Source organism: Gopherus evgoodei, unplaced genomic scaffold (genome assembly GCF_007399415.2).
Source record: "Gopherus evgoodei ecotype Sinaloan lineage unplaced genomic scaffold, rGopEvg1_v1.p scaffold_40_arrow_ctg1, whole genome shotgun sequence".
Classification (NCBI taxonomy): domain Eukaryota; kingdom Metazoa; phylum Chordata; order Testudines; family Testudinidae; genus Gopherus; species Gopherus evgoodei.
The window spans coordinates 2,034,449-2,055,647 of record NW_022060061.1 but is presented as its reverse complement, the minus strand read 5'-3'; the positions used below and the strand labels follow the sequence as shown (position 1 = coordinate 2,055,647).

At 48.1% G+C, this 21,199-nt stretch overlaps 1 protein-coding gene across 13 annotated transcripts in view; it reads right to left on the bottom strand.

The window, feature by feature from the left end:
- The window catches only part of CACNA1A (calcium voltage-gated channel subunit alpha1 A), a 180,588-nt gene extending 160,873 nt beyond the window's left edge, over window positions 1-19,715 (bottom strand). For all 13 annotated transcript variants that reach the window (XM_030546108.1, XM_030546115.1, XM_030546107.1 and 10 more), the window contains exon 1: window positions 18,058-19,715. In XM_030546108.1, the coding sequence (XP_030401968.1) occupies window positions 18,058-18,353 (296 nt within the window). In that variant the 5' untranslated portion in view covers window positions 18,354-19,715. The remainder of the gene's footprint in view (window positions 1-18,057) is intronic.
- Window positions 19,716-21,199: the final 1,484 nt, after the last annotated feature.

Sequence of the window (21,199 nt, the reverse complement as noted above, 5' to 3'; positions counted from 1 at the left end):
TCTATTAATGAAAACTTACCGGTAATGACTTAGACAAAGCAGAACAGCTCCAACAGGACTGGTTCAGAGCAGTGACCTGACACTGGATCACCCAGTGCCCTAACCCCTAGCTACTGGCTATTCTGGGATGGTGGTTTCATTCTGCAGTGTCCAATATGTTCCCACAAAATGTTCTGGTTTTGATGAACTGGCATTTTCCAGCAGAAAAGCTTTTCGTTGAAGAACTCCCAACTACCTCCACTTTAGGAGTCTCAGGCCCAGGTTTTAAAAGGTATTCAGCTATTGCTCTGCTCAGCATTGCAAAGCCTAAGTGATTTAGATGTCTAAATCCCATTTTCAAAAGGGACAGGCACTTAGGCACCTATGTCCCATTGACTTTCAAAAAGACTACAGCTGTTAAGTGCCTAAACCATTTTTGAAAGTGGCGCTTAGGCGCCTAAATCCTTCAAGTGCTTTTGAAACTTTTGCCCTCAGTCTACAGATTATGACATTTTATTTTAACTAGCATATCAATCAGACCCCAGTGTGGGCTAATCCCAAATCAACTTCACTTTGGAAATCAAAGTACGCTAAAAAAAGTGCAAAAAATGCCTCAGACTAATTTGCACAAATGTGTAAAATGTAATAACAGTGAATCCTTTAAGAAAATCAGAAACCACTTCCAAGGCAAGCCCCTGGCTCGGTGCACCAATCTTTATGGTTGTATTTCAGACCAGAAGTGGAGTTGACCCAGATTTTACTTCAGAAGAACAGATGGCGCCACTAGTTGTTAACCTGACACATGGGTCATCAGCAATGTTTCAACTTACAACAATCAGACTTGTAGCAAAGGCGGCTGCCACTTGAGCAAGGGAGTAGTACCACTAGCTAGTGGCAGCAGTAGGCTGTTATCTTCTAAAGAGGACATGACACAAACTTGGCTAGTTAATTTGCACTAGGATTAAGTGGAATGTTTCCTGCTTCATTTTTTAATCCATTTTATTGTCCACAAAAAAATGGCTGAACGATGTCTGCAGCCTCTTCTTCCCATGTCCTCATGTGACCATAACTTTACCTGCGTACAACCCTCTTTGCTACCGTCACCCTTAAACACCAGAGGGTACTATGCAAACCTACACCCACTCAGTACAGGTATGGAGACACTCCACTGCGCAAACAATACCGAGGCACCTACAAATGCATCAGTCCCTACAACCGCTAATGTGGTACTGAAATCCATATGCACATTCCTCTTCCTTTCACCCTCTCCCAAATTGTGCTACTGAATTTCTCTCTCTCTCTCTCTCTCTCTCTCTCTCACACACACACACACACACACACACACACACACACACACACACACACACACACACACACTTCCCCCTACAGACTATAGATATTTACTAGAGAAATCTATAGACACGCAAATCCTCAACCCACAGTGTGTAACAATAAGCTGTGCACCGGTACTCAGCTTACACCATGTTTAACAGAAATGGACTCCACCCAAACCAAACACACATCTCACAATTACCACAGTGCACTCAACATCTGCCATACAGTCACACAACAGGCATGGTAACACACGCAGGAAGCTGCACACACATTCTGCCTTTCACAATTACACACCCAACAAGTAGGCTAATGGGTTCACCTCCGACATATGCACAGGAAGCTCTCAATCTGCCCCCCTGGGGCTCACCTCTTTTAAACAGAGCTAAAGGAAATGTGAAATAAAGACTTTTATAACCACCGCATTGTCAGGAACAACTGATGAAGAAAACTCCAGGCTAGTGGGCAGCTGGGTAAATGTGAGCCTGACATAAACAGTGAAGCTGAGCAGTGTGCACACAGAGCACATTCACACCATGAGGTTACACCTTGACACGGAAGGTCTGTCTACACTGCAACTAAACACCTGCAGCTGGCCTTGCGGGGATCAGACTTGGGTGCTGTTTAATTGCAGTGTAGACGTTTGGGCTCAGGCTGCAGCCTGAGCTCTGGGACCCTCCGATCTTGCAGTGTTGATCCACCCCAAGCCTATGTCCCAATTAAACAGCCCCTTAGACCAAGCCCCATGAGCCCGAGTCAGCTGGCATGGGCCCGCTGCATTTTTAATTGCAATGTAGACATACCCAGAGTCAACACCAACCAAGAAATACATTGCACAGACATACACATACCAAGAAATACACCCAAACACACACTCACATACAGACATATACACATGCAGATACTAGAAAATACACCTAAGCACAAGACACACACACATACACACCAGGAAATGTGTACACATTTACACATACAGGGAAATGCCTGTAGACACAGATTCTTGCACACCAACACCCCATACACCACAACATACATACACAAACCCCATTCAACCTAATGCCGAGTTTTCCAAAGAGATCAGTACCCAGCAGCTCCCATTGAGAATAGAGAATGAACACACACACACACAATAACAAGAGCTGCTTAGGTGCTGGACTTGTGTGAAAATCTGGCCCCAGTTGTGGTTACTGAGCCCCTAGACGCTAACCACAAACACGTAGACACTGAAACAGTCTCCAGAATTCAACAGATGCCACGTAGAATGAAGCAAGCTGGGACAGGAGATCTGATTTTCCGATGTCTCTGACTGACCTGTTCCCAGACAGTCACCACTGCACCACCCCGATGGCTCTTTTCACAATGCAGTATCTTTGATGGTCAGATGTTCCTGTGGTATTGTCATACCTTATGTTTTGCTACACTCTCAATCTGTGTCCTTTGTGCTAACAAAAAATGAAATATGTACCTGGAAAAAAAAACTCATATAGATACAGAAGAAAACTCACACAGCCCCAGCCCTGGACACGCCCCATACACCTAGACATGGAAAAATCCCATACACACGTGTCCAGTACAGCTACAGCCAGAACCCCCTCAGCCCCGTACACCTAGACCCAGAAGCCCACATTCCTTGACACTGAAACACCTCTTAACCATAGACATGGAAACACCCATAGATACACACACCCCAACGCACGCAGAGACACACACATGCCTTAGGCACCTAGACATGGAAATACAAAATCCTAAAGACATGCACACCCCATGCCCCTACACACAGAGACACCTCAAACACCTAGGCACACTTCATATACATACACAGGACAACACACATCCACATCATACACCTGCACACAGACTGCACAGACCCTTTCACATGACTCCTTCTGGTGTAACCCTGTCCCAAAGGCAGACAAAGCCCTTTCCACAGACAAAGGGGCACGGGGGAGGCTATTTTTCCCAGTGCAGGACACTGGGCAGCAGTTCAGCTTCCCACATCACACATGTCAATGTGTGCAAGCATCCCAGGATAGCCAGCCAAGAGATGCCAGGCACTAATTAACCAGAGCGTGTAATCAGCTCATTAGGAAAGTGCTTTGAGATCCCTGGGAGAGAGGCAGAAGAGAAAGGCAAAGTGTTGCTATTAGAGCACTTAGCCTGGGGGAGAATCTGAGTGGGCTTTGTGTACGTGAAAGAGATTATTAATTATTATTATGAATTAGTAAAGTGCAGCAGTGAACAACACCCTGACCCAGACAGCCGTTCTCCTCCGCTCAGAACTGTCTCATTCCGTTACGCTTACCTCACTTCTCTCTTCTCTGACATCCCCACTTGCTTTTCCTTACTCTACAATATCCACAGCCCGTAAAAGATTCCCAGCCCGAGGGCCTGGCGGGCTCAAGAGAATGGGAGATAGAGCTTTCCGCCACGAGGGCACCAGTGTGAATCCAGCCCTGGTCAGCAGTGCTGAGGCATACCGCCCATCTGACATGGGCTGGGTGGCCTGTGTGAAATGAGCGGGGTGGGTCTCATTATAGTTCCTAGTGGGACAGGGATGCTCCATGGCACAAAAGTAACCACATTAACTCTCCCGTTTGGTGTCCCAGTGAAGAAGCCAGGCTGTGACTGAGCTCCCCTCTCACTCTAGGGGGAAGTAAGTAAGTGTGTGTGTGTGTGTGTGTGTGCGTGCGTGCGTGCGTGCGTGCGTGTGTGTGTGTGGCTTGCACTGCGACTGCCCACACCACCCTCTGTCTGATCCCACTGATTCTGGGCTGACATCAGGATTGGGACAAAAGGTCAGTGACCCGAGAGGATATGGCACACAGAACCCAAGATCTCCCTTTGAAGGTAGCTGGCAGGCAAGATCTTTATGTTAAAATTAGCATCTCATGCAACTGATACCCTAAACTTTAGAAACAAAATATCCTTGAGAAAAAAGCAACAAAACTTGTCTCAAGCGACAACTCAGCGGAGATGTGGTCCTGTGAACCCCAGGTAACGCTACCCAAAGCAGAGCCATGCTGGTGTGAGGGGAGTATAATTGGGGCAGGCTTGGGAGTTAGGACAGTGGTTTGTGGCCAAGCTGCAGGCTATGTACTTATCTGGCCCTGCTCATCATTTTATCTGATCAACTCTCAGGCTTTAATGAACTTATCCTCACAATCCCCATTCCCCGTGAAATAGGGGAACATTTTAACCCCATTTTCCACATGGTGAAACTGAGGCAGGAAGAATTGACTCACCCGAGGTCACATAGGAAGTCTGTGGCAAAATCAAGAATGAAACCCAGATCTCCTAAATCCAGGATCTTATGATTATTTATACTGCAGTAGCAACTACAGACCCCACTCAAGTATCAAGGCTCTGCTGTGCCAGACGTTGGACATGCATAATGGAAAGAGGGTCCCTGCCACTAAGAACTTGCAATCTACGTACAAGAGAAGAGACAGTGACTGGATGCAGCAAACCGATGGCAGGAGGATTATTATATTCTGAGTTTGTTCAACACTGACCCAATGGGGTCCTGGCCCAGGACTGAGGTTCCTTGTGCTACCGTAATACACCTAATAAATAACATACAGCCCCCAGCCCCCGGGGTTCCTGGGCCATGATTGAGGCTCCTTGGTGCTACCGTAATAAAATAACAATAATGGTAATATAATGAGACAATATTATTAGCACAATAAGCAGCAGTCACGGCACACCAGCCCCATAACCATTGCTTGGCCTTGACCTTGCCTCATCAGCCTTCAGTCCTTATTACAGCCTCTATTACATTACGTGACAAGTGAATTAAGGGAGAAGGCACATAAAGACAGAACCTAGGGACTAATCCTGACCTCAACTTGCCTCTTGGCCGTTATGTAGCATTTTTATGCTTTGCCAACATTAACCAATCAATCCTGTCTATGCTCCTGGGAGGCTGATCTGTATAATTATTTCCCCATTTCACAAATGGGGAACTGAGGTACAGAGCAATCAAGGGCCAGAATTTCAAACATTTGCCTCTTCCATTGTGGCACCAAAATCAGGGGCTACATTTCCGAAACCGCTGAGCGTTCAGGTGCAAAGTCTTCTGAAAAGTTGGCTGGAAGTGGGGGAATAGCTCTCTTTGAAATCTAGAACCCAGAAGTCCTGACTTCTAATCAGATGCTCAGACCACTTGACCAAAGCCGTCTGTAGCAGGGGTTCTCAAACTTCACTGCACCACGACCCACATCTGACAACAAAAATTACTACATGACCCCAGGCGGCAGGAACCAAACCATGTGCCCGCCTGAGCTCCGCCACCACAGGCAGGGGAGACAAAGCCCAAGCCTCACTGCCCAGGTGGGGTGGCCAAAGACAAAGCCTGAGCCTTGCCATCCAGGGCTGAAGCCCTGAGGCTTTGGCTTTGGCCCTGGGCAGGGGGCTCAGGCTTTGATGCCATGTGATGGGGTTCGGGCTTCTGCCCTGGGTCCCATCAAGTCTAACGCCAGCCCTGGCAACCCCATTATATTGGGATCATGACCCACCTTGGGGTCCCGACGCACAGCTTGAGAATGCTGGTCTATGTGGGGAGGGTGGCTAAATTGGGAACATTTTTCTCAAGCTTCCAGGTTGTTGGAGGATCTGAGAAAAAGGAGCCCAGGCCTGAACCTAACCCCTATCACCATCCTAGTCTCTAATGCCTTTATCCTCACAGTGCTTTCTGAGGAAAGGCAGCACTCTTACCCCCCACCCCGTGGAGAAATCAGGTGCAGAGAGGTGAAAGCCCAGATCCTCAAAAGTATTTTGGCTCCACTGAAATAAATGGGAGTTGGCTGCTTAAATAGCTTTGAGGATATGGACCTAAGTGACTTGCCCACAATAACACACGATACCCAAGATCGCAAGAGACCTGAACCCCACTCTCACAAACCCTACAGTGGGGCTCCTAGCCACGGCACCAGCCTTCCTCTTGCTACGATGCTGCTGGGTCACCACAGAACCAGCCCATCAGGTTCTGCTACAGCCAAACTAGAATCACCCCAATTCTATTCCGATGTGAATATTCAGGGGAATAGCCATACACCCTGGAATCAGCCCATCTTCCAGAGGGTCCAAACTACTAGTCACCAGTGAGCCAGCTGCAGGGACCGTAACGCCCTTGTGTGAGCCCGCCCTCCAGCCAGCTTCCATCAGGGTGCGCTCAGGCAAACTCCTAGTTCCTCTGGAAGGAAAGCGCCTTCTTCCACGCACGGGCTCGCTGTGCCACCACGCTACTCATGACTGACACTTACTCACTCGTGCTGCAGGGACTGGAACAGCTGCGGCAAGGCCATGCACGATGACTGGAGACGCGTGTGAAATGCAGCGACACGGAGTGAATTTGTTACCTTCGAACCAACAACAACAAAAGAGAGAGAGAGAGAGAGAGAGAGAGAGAGAGAGGAAGCCACCGAAGTAAAAGCTTGTCAGGAAAGGGGAAGCAGCCCGTTAGATTCACTGCAAGACAGGCCCTAGAGCAGCAAAGCTAACAGGGGCACTGAGAGCTGGTTTGTAGTCTCCATTTTGTAAAGGAATCCGGATCCCATGTATGGACATTCGAGGGGGGGGACACAGGAGGGGAGTAGGGGGACTAGTGATAGAAATGTTACATTCCTCTCCCCAGCCCACACTCCGCTGCTCACTGTTTGACTAGAGCAGGTGGCTGCATCTTCTGCTCATCCTGGGAAAGGGGTAGCTGAAATGGTGAGTTCGCTCCTCTCTACAGGTAACTTCCAAACACTGGAGCTACATCTGCCGCCCCCGTATCTTCTACTTTGGAGGAAGGGACAGCAGCACAGGTTGTTCCTGATGGAGGCCCCATGAACCTCACCTCCTCCGAGGAAAAGCTGCACCCCGGCCCTTGGATCAGCCTTGTTGTACGACTCAGGGGCCATCTGAGCAAACCTGGGCCCCGTGTACGATTCTGCGTCACTAATAACAATCCTTTGCCCTCCTTCACACCTGCAGTCTGAGGAGCTCAAAGCCCTTTGCAAACAGAAAAAATTTAAGCCACCTTGAAAGGTAGAGAAACTAGGGGATAGAGCTTACTTAGGGCCATGCAGGTGGGAACAGAACCCAAGAGTCCTGGCTTAGCAGGCCTGGCTTTAACCGCCGACAACCCCAGCTCACAGGCCTGTTAAAGGAGCCCAGGTGCCTGGCTTGCAGACCCCTGCCTCAGTCACTATAAACAATCACCCACAGGACCCTGAAGTCATGGTTCACCATTCCCTAATTTAACTGCTAGACCAGATTCCTCTTCACAGCTAGGCCCAGAACTCCTGAGTCTTGTCACCCAGTCCTCTGCTCTAACTGTTAAGTAACACTTCCTCCCAGAGGGAGGGATACAATGCAGGACACCTAGTGCTCAGCTCCTTACAACAGCCCCTAAATAACACTCCCTTGGAGCAGAAAAGAGAACCTGGGAGTCCTGACTCCTAGATTGCTCCCCTTCCTCACAAGGGTTAGCATCAGGACTCCCACCTCCATGCCCGCTGCTTCAACCACTGAACAATGCCGGAAACCGGCAGCTTCACGGTGTTTTGACTGAATTTGCGACAGAGATTTCAGGCTCCCTTTAAGCCAACGACTCAGAGCTACGCTGCAGCAGGGGCGAGAGGACGCGATCCTCACTTGGGTTGGAACGGATGACGTGCCCTTGCTGAGTCTTACCCAGCGCTGCTTTTGTAATAGCAAAGCTGAGCCCCTTGTTCAGAGCTGCAACAATAGCCTGCAGGTGCTCCGTATCCCATGACCTTACAAACGTCGCTCCTGCTAAATCTAAAGCCGCTGGCAGCTGCCACCGGCTGTCTTTCCACCCGCAGATGGGACAGTCCCCAGCGGCTCTTCCTGATCAGAAATCTGGGGAGGGAGGGGAGTTTTAATTTTTGCAATCAGGGAAAACTCTAGAGGCAGGTAATTCTAGGCACTGTCTGCCTCAGCAGAAAGCAGCCTCTGAGAGGACTGTATGCAGCTAGCAAGATCCAGACACTTTTGCAACCTCTTTGAGGCCCCACCTCCTGCTGCTGCTGGTAAGGACAAAGCTGCATCCTCTCACAGGAAGTCAGGGGCGTGAATTCAACCCATTGGCAGGATGCTGCCGCCTCTCCGGGAAAGGAGTGTGGCCTACCCAAATGTACCAACATCCCAAGAGCTGCTGGAAAATCATTGGCTTGGGGCCCAATTGCTCCCTTTTAGTACGGCTCCTTTGAGAGTTACGGAGCCTGGCTCAAATCTCTTCCCTATTAGGGTATGCCCAAAGGTGTGGGAGTCTGCGTAAAGTGACAGGGACACACTGAGCTTGAGCAGAGAGACAACACCACAGACAGCATCTTTAATAATGATTTCTAGCTCTTACTATTCAGGGATCTCAAATGAGGTTACTACCAGTATCCCCATTTCACTGATGGGGAAGGTGAGGCACAGGAAGGGACTTGTCTGAAGTCACCCATGAGCCAAGTCAGGAATAGAACCACGGTCTCCTGAAGTCCTAAAACCACTGCTTTACCTAGTCGGTATACAACTTGCCAAGTCAGCCACCTAGCCCTATGTGTATGAGAGCTACCATATTACCCAACATACCAGGGATTGAGCCAAGGATCTTCAACGCTAAAAGCAGGGTTTCAATAGCTTGAGCTAAAGCCCCCTAGCTGGGGCTATAACACAACCATATTTCCTGTGGATTGGGCACACAATGTCGAGTGCGTTACACACATGTACCTCCAAATGTGCAGAGAGGTTTCCAAGGGCTCAGAAGAAGGACAGTTTAGCACACCACTTTCCAACAAGACTGACCAGAAGATTTCCCCTCCTTTCACACAGAGCACATCCCAGCTTGATGTATTTCTGCTATGGTATGCCACACTCTGGCCTCCACTTCAGCAGTCATTTCCCCTCTCTGGATACGTCACCCCAGGTAACACTGAGCTAGGCTAATCTAACATCCGTGAGAGTGAAATCCATGCCCTGGTGTAATCCTGTTGAACTGCCCAACTTGAATTAAAAAGCACAAGACAAACATACAGTGTCCCTGAGACCCAGTGTTCAAAGGTCAAGAGTTAGGCATAAAAAATCATGACAGCTTTTAAAAATAATAATCCCTGGGTACTTTCCCCTTGCTTTCTGGTGTTTGACCTGCAGGAGTCACGTTTCCAAGCTTTTCTCCATGAGCAGGAGAACTAGAACGTACTTTGTTTAAAAATTAAAAGCTGAGATTCTGATGTAATCTTGGGACTGCAGGAGCCGGAGCTCAAACAAAACACCAGATATCGCAAGGCAGCTGGCAACATTGGATTTCCAATTAGCCACCAACAGCCCAGTTCCATTGGCCAGACGCATTCTGTATGGGCCTGATTCTCCCATCACTAGCACTGCTATAAACTCCCAGAGACTCCTCTTATGCCGGGGGAGCTAATGCTGTGAAAGCAGCATCCCTGAGATCAACTATGCTAGTTAAATGCATACCCCAAACGGACAAAATATCAGCCTCTGCTATGGACACGGCCTGCTCAGATTTGGGCATGAACACAGATTCCGTCAAAAGAAGTTCTTAGGAAAGCTAAAAGCAAGAGAAACATTTGCATTAATTTTTTTTATTTTTTTGTAATTCCAACAGAAATGGTTATTAAAAATCAACATTTCCATTTAGCAGCACATACTTTAGGGCGCAGTGTGAACCAGGAAAATCGACTATAAACCAAATCAAAACTGAACTCGCTCTTTTCCAAAGTCGGTGAAATATACAAAAACTTGCACCTGCTATAAAAATAGCGACAAGGACATTGGGGGCCTGATCTTCAGCAGCTGTAAACCAGGCTGGCTCCAACAATTCTACTTATCTGCAAGAGCTGAAGATCTGGACCTGATTCTCATCAATCTTCCCATTTTAATAATCTTACATGTTAGTAACACGATGAAGGACAATTTTTGTTGTTTTAATTATATGTGTCCTGATTCCTGCTTGCCCTGCACCTTCAGTAATCAAGTATGTCAACGTGAAGGGAGTGCAAAAGGGGCGTAAAAAGCTACCTCATTTGTACAGTAGCATTTTGCACTGGTGCTGCACCAGGACAAGGGTGAATCAGGCTATGTGCACGTTTACACTTGGGCAAAGAGGATATAAAACACCATTTTGATGTGATAGCATTTTGAACCCACTTTCAATGCGTGTAAATGATTCAAGTTGTGGTACAGGGGAGAATCTGGCCTGTGATTTTTTCTAAGCTGACTGTGCAATCAGGAGAACCAAAGGCAGTGGAAATTTTACAGCTGCAATAGGGGGGATGAATTTTGTAACGTATAGGAGCTGCCTCACAGACACCAGTATTCAAGGGCTAAGAATTTGAGCTCCCCTTTTTCAGAGCAGCTGGCTGGTTTTGCTGAACTGCAGCCCTCACTCATACAAGTCGTCTGATTTCAAAGAGCAAGGGGAATAGGAGTGAGCCCCTTGGTTTGAATGCTGCAGAAGTGGAGGCCTGGAGTTCTCCCTGGAAGATGGATCTCTTCCTCCCCCCACCCCTCCCGCAGGTCCAGCAAAACCAAGGTTTGTCAACCTGCAGGGCATGGCCTTTTCACTCAGGCCAGTTCCTGTGGGAGACCAGCGGGAGGGCTTGTGAGTGTTGCTAGAGTTTAGCGTAGTTAATTGTGGTCACTAAGGCGGTGTGGTAATCCTCCCTGATCTCAATGGAATGACACGAGAGACAGATCCATCTCACTAGCCTGAGGTATCTTGTAGAACCAGAAGTGGAAAGCCAGATACAGAGGCACACTGTATGGGTAGTATATGCGTCTGGGCTGAGATCTTCCAGGATGCATTTTAGCCAGGAGCAAATTTTTTTATGGCTGAGTTCTAAGTCCTTGGAAAACGAGGTCCTAACAGGAAATCCAGACTAAAACTTCCTAAGAAACGCTCACAGGCGGAGACACTACCAGGCAACACATACACAACCCCGACCTCTCCTCGAGACTCAACTCAGTTGCTATGAAGCCAGCCGATGGACAGAGGTTAGATGGAGGGGGAGATGGGCCCGGCTTATTTCTACTTTATTTGTATAAAAAAATTAACCATTCAAATGTGTCTAACATTTACAGATGTGAATTTGATTCCATTCCTCTCCCTGACCTTTTCTCTGTCCCTAGTCTTCTTTAGCCTTTCCACTGACCCGAGTGGGTTCTGAATTCAGACCTCATTCCAAATTCATTAGAAAAACTTGCCCAATAATTACCAACCTGAAAACTAGGCCAACTAGCCAGGGTGAAAATAATTCTGTCGCCAAACCCCTTCCCCTCAGAGCAACCTCCACTGCAATTCAAAGGAATAAATCAGCTGCATGATGCTTCCTGTAGCTCATTTAATTGTACCATATCGACAATCAACTTTCTCCTTATTGATCTTACTTGTACTACAGCAGAGCCTCCCCAGGCAAGGAGTGCTGAAGGAGTTCAACCCAGTCCCTTCTCCAAAAAAGTTACGTAACCCACTGGCAAGGGTGTGCTACAGCCCTCCACTGGTGCCTAATCCCCAGAGGAGACGAGTGTGTCATAGCCCCCGTCAGGCTGTAGCAGCTTATACTTTTAGCTCTGGAGGTCCCTGGCTCAATCCCCGGTATGTCAGCTCAGATGGCATCCAACACACTTACAATCTAAGGCCCTGATCCAGCAAACATTAACACACATTTAACTTTACCACCAGGAGTAGTCCCACTAGTAAAGTTAGGCATACGTGTGTCTGCAGCATCAGGGTCTAGACAGACAAAGGGTGGGGGAAGGAAAGCATCACCTCCATTTTACAGCTGGTGAAACTGAGGCACAGAAAGATGAAGTAAATTGTCCACGGTCAACTTCTGAGCCTTATCCCAGCACCTTAACTCTAAGGGCGCCCTCCTCTGATTGTTAACACACATCTTTAAAGGTAAGTTAACTGCTTGGGCAGGACAAGTAACAGGAATCACGATCTGTTGACTATGTCAGTCCACAGAGTTCACCAGCATTGGTGGAATAGTTTTGCCACTGAAGGGTATTTGATCAGCTACTGGCCACCAAAACCACGGATCTGTGAACCAATCCTAGTTAAATCCATCAAACAACAGGTGAACACTGTTCATCCAGTCCTGCTGATACCACTGCTCCATCAGGCTTTTACCACCATCCCTCCCTGCCTTCACTTCACTTTTCCTCCCTATCATAGATCACACTGTGTCTTTTCCTGAGCTGTCCCCAATGTCTCTCTCCTCTTTTCCTTCTCACTCCTTCCCCCAACTGTTTCTCTCTATTTTTCTTTCCCTACATTCTGTTCTTCTCCTTTTATATTTTCTCTCTCTCCCACTTCTCTCCTCCCAAGGTCACATATACTCTCACTCACACATTGTCTGCTGCTGTTATTATTATTATTTGGACTGCAATAGCACCTAGTAGCTCCAGTCATGGCCCACGACCCCACTGTGCTGGGCACTGACCTTATTTATTAGATGTATTATTGTAGCAACTAGGAACCCCAATCACAGACCAGGACCCCACCATACTTGAGGGTGTCGGTTATTTATGAGGTGTCCTACAGTAGCACTTAGGAACCCATCACGGGCCAGGACCCAGTTGTGCTGGGTGCTGTACAGCCACACAACGAAAGATGATACTTCCAATCTACGTACACTGTATTCTCTTTTCTCACCTATTCCATGAATCTCTCCTATGTTCTCCCCCTCCCAATCTCACAGTCCCCCATTCACCCACAAAGAAAGGTTGGAAATTTGAATAGATACGCGATAGCAGAGGAGTAAATCTATTAGTCACAGACCAATCGAAAAGTGGCAGCATCCGAGTGAGACACCAACCCTCCCTACTGAACTGCTCTGAAAGGGAAAGATTTTCTGGGATTCCTACCAGGATACATTCCTTGGACCCTACTCAGGGGCTAGCTGGCGTCTGCCTCCATCTCCTCACAACCCATCTGCTACTAGATGCTCCTGGCTGCTGCATGAGGGGTGGGGATAGTAAGCACTCTCCTCTCTTCTACCCTTTCACAAACTCTGGACCTGATTTTTCTCTCACCCTGGTTTAAATCAGCTGAAACCAATGGAATTACACTGGTGTAAGTGAGAGAAGAACCAGGCCCTCTACCTTTTTTCGTTCTCCTCCCAAGGCATCAGTGCCTTCCCCTAGCTGCTCCTCAAAGCCTTCCCAAGCAGCCGCAGCAGCAGACTGAAAATGACCAGATTCCCTTGAGTTTCATTTCTACCCATAGGATTTACAATACCGGAAGTGAAATGCACAAGACTCTCATCCAGTTTCTACATCAGAGAGCTCTGAGCAGCAGCAACAGAGGCACTGGTGCAGTCTCTGCAGACTAAGGAAAACAGTAGCCCGTCGGTTTACACTTAGTACAAAACTGCAAGGCTTTCTTCCCTACCCTAAGTACAGGGCACTGTTTCTTAAACGAAAACTTAGATTTCAAGAAGCTGAGGGCACTATTCCTATTCACATAGTGAAGGCACATTTTTAAAACCCTGAATTTAGTAATATATGCACCCAATGAATATTTTCAGGGGCCACCTAATTCATACCAGGGTTGTTGCTTATAACAACAGGGAGCAGACATCCATACAAAGACCTTATTCTGCTGATTAAACATGTACTGGTCAGAGACTCTGGAAGTCTGTACTGCACGTGCACGGTGCATAATTTGTCCAGTACACACCCCTTATGCCTCTGTCTTTAATGTCAGCTCCAAAATACACTCAAATCCTGTTACATAGAACATTGACAAAAAAGTGTTAATAGTAGCTTAAAAATCTAACATAATTCCACCATGCCACATAAATTCTCATTTAGGCACTCAAAAACTGATCCTGATCTCACTTACTGCATGGTGAAACTGGAGTTACCTCCACTTTTTTCAATGCAATGTAGATTCACACCAGCATAAGTGAGTTCTGAATCTCTCCCTCTGTCCTTGTTTTACCCAGCTATGATGAAGTATCATTGCTCTCTGGAAGCAGGCTTAGCCTTGTCTAGTCATCTGTTCCAGGGGAACATCTGAACTGCAAAATCTAGGCACAAAAGAGGGTGAGCTGAGAAAGACAGAGTTAGCCTCCAAATTTCTCACCTATTGTCAATTTCAGGCAGCTCCAAGACATTCTGTTAGCAGCCTTACGCATTTCATTCCCCTGGGGTTTTTGGACTTTGCAATGCTGTGCACAGATTCCCCTTCTAGGGGAATGAGGAGTGGAGGGATCATACCAGTTGATAGTACATAATCTAATAACACAGAAGATGTGCTGAAATACCAAGCAGGCAATTGGCGCATGGACACCACGTTGCTGAATATTAGGGCAGTACGAGTCAGCATTAGAAAACAGACTGTAGGAAACAATCCTACACTGATCACCAGCACTACGGTCTATATGGAACCGAACAACCTTTACTATCTCTAACTTCTATGGTTCCAGACACAACACAGCAAAAAGCTGACTTTTGATTGGTCCCCCAAATTCTCCCTGAGGTAAAGGAAGATTTATGCACCAGAAAATTATAGGTTAGAATAATTTGCATCTCTCACAACACCAGTGCCCCAAAAACAGTATGGAAAAAAGGATCTTAGCAGAGATCTATCTGCCCATCCGTCCTACTGTTTCCTACAGCATCCATCAGCATAGTATCTAAGCACGGCAGTGCACATGCTCAGTGAGCCCGCTATCAGGGGGAGAATATCTACTGTAAACTGTTTCTAATTTAAAATCAGTACTTGCAAGGCTCAGGTATACCTCAGGAATCGAGGGGCAGATTCTGGTCTGTTAGTTGCACAGACAGAATGCCACTGGCTTGAAAGGAACTGCTCCGGATTTACACCAGTGTAACAATTAGAACCTGGCCCCAAAACTGGGTGCCATATTTCACGGTTTTTTAAAACCATGCTGAGGGGAAACACATGCTAAAAACTGCTCCTAGAAACAGACTTTCGACCAAAAAACCTTCAGACGGCCCCATTTTGATAATTTTTCATGGCACAATTTTATCATAAAGGTATCAGATACCAACAACATGCACATCAGATAAAAGAGAATACATCAGTCTGGGTTTAACATCCAGATAACTCACAGTGCTATACAGAACTACCTTCTCCCATCCGAGCACCAACACATCTTGCTCACCGCCAAAACTACACCAAGCTTTCAACAGATGCAAGACCTTTATCAACCATATTATGAATAGAAAATGTTTCTTTTAAAACGATACATTCTGAGATACACAGGGTGGCCTTCCTCAGCCATATTTTGATAGGGGGTGGAGGGTTATGTGGTTTGCTGGCTTTCTCTCCAGACAACGGCAAATAAGTAACAAATCACAATAGAGAATAAGGAATTTACCTACCAAAGTTGAAGCATCAGATGCAGAGACAGCTATTTCTCAGTTTCTCCACCCAGCTTGGGAAACCACTTTCAATGGAAAGACTCTGCAGATATGCCCAGAAGTGGCTCCTAATTCTATTCTCTCACCCCCAACCCCGCCTCACTTGAGAAATTAATTGTACATCCAGGGGCAAATGAAAGGTGGCTGGGGCAATTCCTGTGCTATTCTGCCACTGCAATGTGTGGTCCCAGGGCCTGATTCTGCACCCAAATACATGGGCATATCTTCTGCCGGCTTCCATGGGAGCTCCGCCCATGTAGCAGAGGGAAGTGGCCCCGATGTCCCTTGTCCTGTAATTCTGCACATACAGGTGCACAAATAAAACACAGTAGATCTCTCTCTGGGCAGCCAGGCATCAAAAATATGGGGCAATATTCTCTGAGGGCCGAATTCTGCTCTCAGTTACACCTGTTTAAAGCCTGAGTAACCTCACTGACTTTGATGGTGTGACTCCGGACTGACATTGGAGTAAGCAAGAGAGGAGTTCGGCCCTGTGTATTGATAAGTCTAATTTCTCTGTCATGCACATATGCACCATCCATCCATTGCTGTGTCTGCGGAAAGGCTTTGGAGAGTGGCAGTGAGCACCCAAGCTTCCTACTCTCCTGTTACCCAAGATCCTGTCTCAGATCCCCACTGCTAATAAGTCCTCCACAGGCACCCTTCTCCATGCCCCTCCCTTCGGGCCATACTTTAGCAGTGAGGACTCTGTGCTGTGTACTCCTCTTCCAGCAGGGAAACAGCATTAGAGACCACAGATTACTGATCCCCTTTCTCTGGACCAACAAGGGGTTCACTGGGGAACCCACATTTCTGTTTCTCCTGAAATAGCTCGCAGACATCCACAAAGGTGGCAAAGACCCCAGCTCATTGGTAACCCTTTCCACTCCACAGTATTGTGGGGGAGCACTCGAACCCCTGCACATCCTCCCACTGGAAGGTCCGTGGACATGATGGATGCTGGGCATCTACCCATCTGACAAACCCATGTTGCAGGGGACGTCCCAAGACCCCTGTCCACTAACTGGCTCCCTACTGCCTGCAGTGGAGGCTCCACTCCCAGACTGGCCTCTGCATGCCCTGCCTGTTCTGTAATCCAAACCCTGAGCCCCTGAACCTGGGGAAAGGCTGTCTGACCACGAAATGCCCCCAGCCCCTTCCCCTGAGGGGAGGGGACTGGCCAGGGTGTGCAAGGCAGGCTGTGCCCTAGGGAGGCAGATAACCTGGGCAAGTACGTTAGCTACCTGGGCTGGGGGTGCAGGTGGCTGGACTGATCTCATAGCATGCGGTGGAAGGTGGGGTGCAGAGGTACAGCGTGGGGAGGTGAAGTGCGGATGGATGTGATCAGGTGAGTTGGCTCGGAGTGGAGATGAATGGGCTGGGGTGAAGGTACATGGGTTAGGGTGGGTGGCTACATGCACAAGTTGGGATGCAGATGCCTGGGAGAAAGGGATCCATAGAAAAGGTGCATATGCCTGGGTGCTGTGCAGATGTGTGGGTGGCAGGAAGCATGCATTATGGGGTGCAGACGCATGGATGGCGGGAAGCATCCATTATGGGGTGCAGGTGTGTAGCTAGCGGGAAGCATGCATTATGGGGTGCGGTGTGTGGGTGGCGGGAAGCATGCATTATGGGGTGCGGGTGTGTAGCTAGCGGGAAGCATGCATTATGGGGTGCAGATGCGTGGCTAGCAGGAAGCATGCATTATGGGGTGCGGATGTGTAGCTAGCGGGAAGCATGCATTATGGGGTGCGGTGCGTGGGTGGCAGGAAGCATGCATTATGGGGTGCGGATGTGTAGCTAGCGGGAAGCATGCATTATGGGGTGCGGTGCGTGGGTGGCAGGAAGCATGCATTATGGGGTGCGGATGTGTAGCTAGCGGGAAGCATGCATTATGGGGTGCGGTGCGTGGGTGGCAGGAAGCATGCATTATGGGGTGCAGGTGCCTAGACTGAAGAGGATTCATGGACTGGGGTGCAGAAGTTCAAGTGGGGAGATTCATGAGTTAGGGGATGCAGATGCATGGGTGAGGTGTATATGTATTAAGAGGTGCAGATGTGTTGGGAGGATGCATACACAACAGGGTGCAGGTGCCTCAGTGGGGGAAGACTCATGGTTTGGGGTGCAGATGCACAAGCAGGGAGATGCATGAGTTAGGGGGTCCTGATGCATAGGCGGAGGAGACAGATGCCGGGGTGGGGGTCGCATGCATCCCGGGGGGCAGCTGCTTGGGTGGGGAGTGCATGCACTAGGGGGTGGAGATGCCTGGATCTGGGGGTGCAGCTGCCTGGCTGCGGAGGGATGCCCGAGTTTGGGGGTCCCCAACAGAAAGGATATGGCCATTCGGTGATCTTTTTGGCGTATTTCCTCACCACGTTATCCTCGCTGAAGAGGAACAGGGACCGGTTGACAGTCAGGCAGTTCTGCCGGACGGGGATGGGGTTGTAGAGAGCCATGGTGCGGGCTCGCTGGGCCATCGACTGCTTGTACATCCTCTGGGCCCCGGGCGGTCCGCCCTGCCGGCTGCCCCCTGCACCCCGGCCGCCTCCACCGCCCGCCGCGCCCCCGGAGCCCGCGCCCCCGGAGCCGCCAGCCCCGTAGCGAGCCGGCACCTCGTCTCCGAAGCGAGCCATCCTGCAAAGAGCAAAGGGCCGGGGGTTACGATGCTGAGGATGCTGCTGGAGAAGAGAAGCTGATCACATCCCATCGGCTGCTGCTGCTGCTGCTGCTGCTTGGGGGGCTTGCAGCAGGAGGGGGACTGTTCAGGCAGGAGCACGGCCGGTGAAAGCACCAGAGACCCTGGCCATCCTTGCTCGATCCTCTCTCCTCCCCTCGCAGGGAAGGACCCGATGCGACCCCCCTCCCCTCCAAAAAAAAATGCAATGAAAAAATGAACGCACCACCCTCAAAAAAATGGTGCTGTGCAATTAAAAAGAACAACTCATCGATCCACCGACCTCACCCAATTTTTTCCAATTCTAACAAGATTAACGAGCCACCCCATAAAAAAGAATTGCAACCAAAAAACAAAACGCAATGCACCGCCAGTCCAAACCAAAGCACCAAAAAAGCAATTAAAAATGTCTCACGACTAGCAAAGTAAATAAACAAATTAAAATAATTACAATTAAATATAGCAAGTGCAGCACCTCCTCCCTACCAACATTCAGTTTAAAAAATTGAATGCACCAGCTCCTGACTTCAAGCCCCGGGGGTGGGAAAGTGCTCTACCAATAAACAAAACGGACCAGCAAATATATATTTGCAATGCAATTTTTGGACAAAAAATAATTTAAAACATAAAAAATGCAACCCTCCCTCTGTCCTGTTCAGCTTGGCAAAAATCTTTGCACACTTGAAAACAAATGTAGCCTAACATTTGTTTTAAAAATCAGTGCATTCTCCTCAACCTCACCCCCCAAAAATATTAGCATCAGAGAAGAAAATAACAATAATTTTTTAAAAAGCAAAACAAAAAAAAATGTCTCCCCCCACTCCCACAAGGTCTCTGCTTTCACTTGTGCATCGTCCTGCCGTCTTCAAAACGTTGCAAGGTCTGGAGAGGAAAAAAAAGGCTATTGGGGTCTTGTCGAGCGTCTTAAGATGTAGGCTGGATTTTTTGTTTGGTTTTTTCCTGTTGCAGTTTCACCGGTGGTCTCTGCTTCTGCCTTAGTATTATGATTATTTTGGTGTGAGTGCGTGAATGTCAATTTTGCCTCATCTTGGAGTTGAATGCAGCAAAGAAATCCTGCAAAATCCAAAAATGAAAAAGAAGAGAGAAGTAGCAGGTCCCATCCACCATCTGCTCATAAGGGTTTCCTGGATGCTAAAATGTCTAGTATTTTTTTCTGCCCTGTATTCCTCCACCTCCTCCTCCTCCTCCTGGGTTTTAGCTAAAATAAGACTGGTGTTAGGGAGGGAGAGACTGGGAGAGAGAGAGAGAGAGAGAGAAAAATGGAAAAAAAAGATCTGATTCACTGGCAGGTTGGGCTATAATGTGCAGCAACTGATCAATTTAATGCAAGCACAGACCATCCCAAAGCCTCAGCAACGCTCAGCACATGATGGCCTGGGACCAATCAGTTGCTGCTGCCCAACCTAACCCGGTGGAGTTTCTGGGAGAAAGAGAGAGATTGAGAGAGAGCAAAGGGAGGTTGGGGCAGATTTTTCTCCTCCCCCACCCACCTCCAGTTTGGAAAACCTAGAATCAAATTGCAATGTTCCCTAAGCATGCTCCCAGCTGGATTCTGATCTCAGTTATACTAATGTAAATCCATAGTGAATCTCATGATTTCACTGGAGTGACTGAGGATTCACAGTGGGATAATGGACATCAGAATCTATTCCTTAGGCTCCATTCCTAGTTTCTGAGTTCAGTGCAGGTCACATGTTTCTTTGGGAGGCAGGCAGGGAAAAGGAGTGAGTTGGCCCTGATTCTCCTCTGAGTTTACACCAGTTTTACAACAGTGTAACTAGGAATTCCTCCTGATTTACAAGAGTGCTGAGTGAGAGCAGGGCCGGAGCGTGCGTGTATATGTGGGATGTAATGCAAGTGAGAAGCTAAGCGATCTGTGCAAACTCTAAACAAAACCGACACATTCCTTGAAAGAAAAATAGCTGGGAGGATTCTGTGATCTCAGTTACATTGGTGTAAATCCAGAGCAACTCCACCGGCCAGATCCTGAGGCGTTTCTGACTCGCATTTTTCCATCTTTATTTGGGCAGATTCACTTCCCTGTCCTTCAGTGGGTGATTGGCCTGAGTAAGTGAGTAATCTTGGAGTAAAGACCTTGGGTTGTGTCCCCCTCTGTTTGGATTTTAAATGAAACCGCTTGGTGGGGTATTTTAAATATAATTTTCTATAGTCTCCTACTACAGCCAGTGGGTCATACCTTGCCCTCAGTTACACCAGAACATACTCACTCCTAAAATGAAGTAAACAAAGTCGCTCCAGACACAAACTCCAGAGCAGAGCAGAACCTCATCTCCAGTTATTTGGTTGCTTCCTGCACAGGACTGGGCACTCTTGACTCTCACTGACCCCCATGACAGTTGAGAGTGCTGAGCACCTCACTGGATCGGGCCCTTTGCGGTTAAATCCTGAGACAGATGTGGAAATATTTATCCAGCTGCAATGAGAAAATTTAGCTGGGGTATGGCTAGGCTCTGAGTGTTAACAGATCTTCCCTTGACTTGCTCAAGGGGCCATTTAGCTGCCATGAAATTTGCATGGTCCAGGGCGGAGTGGATTATTTTCTGGCATTAAAGACTTTGCTGAACACGAATCAGCCCCACTGAGGGCCTGACCCTGCCCTCCTTCAGTGAAGCTGAATTCCCACTGAAATTCTGGCCGAGTGAGGCATGCTGGCCAGACCCCAAATATGGAGTACGTTCTCCTCACTTAGAATCATTATTGGTATAGTAACAAATTTCTGGGTGCCTCCAACTCCGCAGGTGTCCATATGCTGAAGCAGGTGGC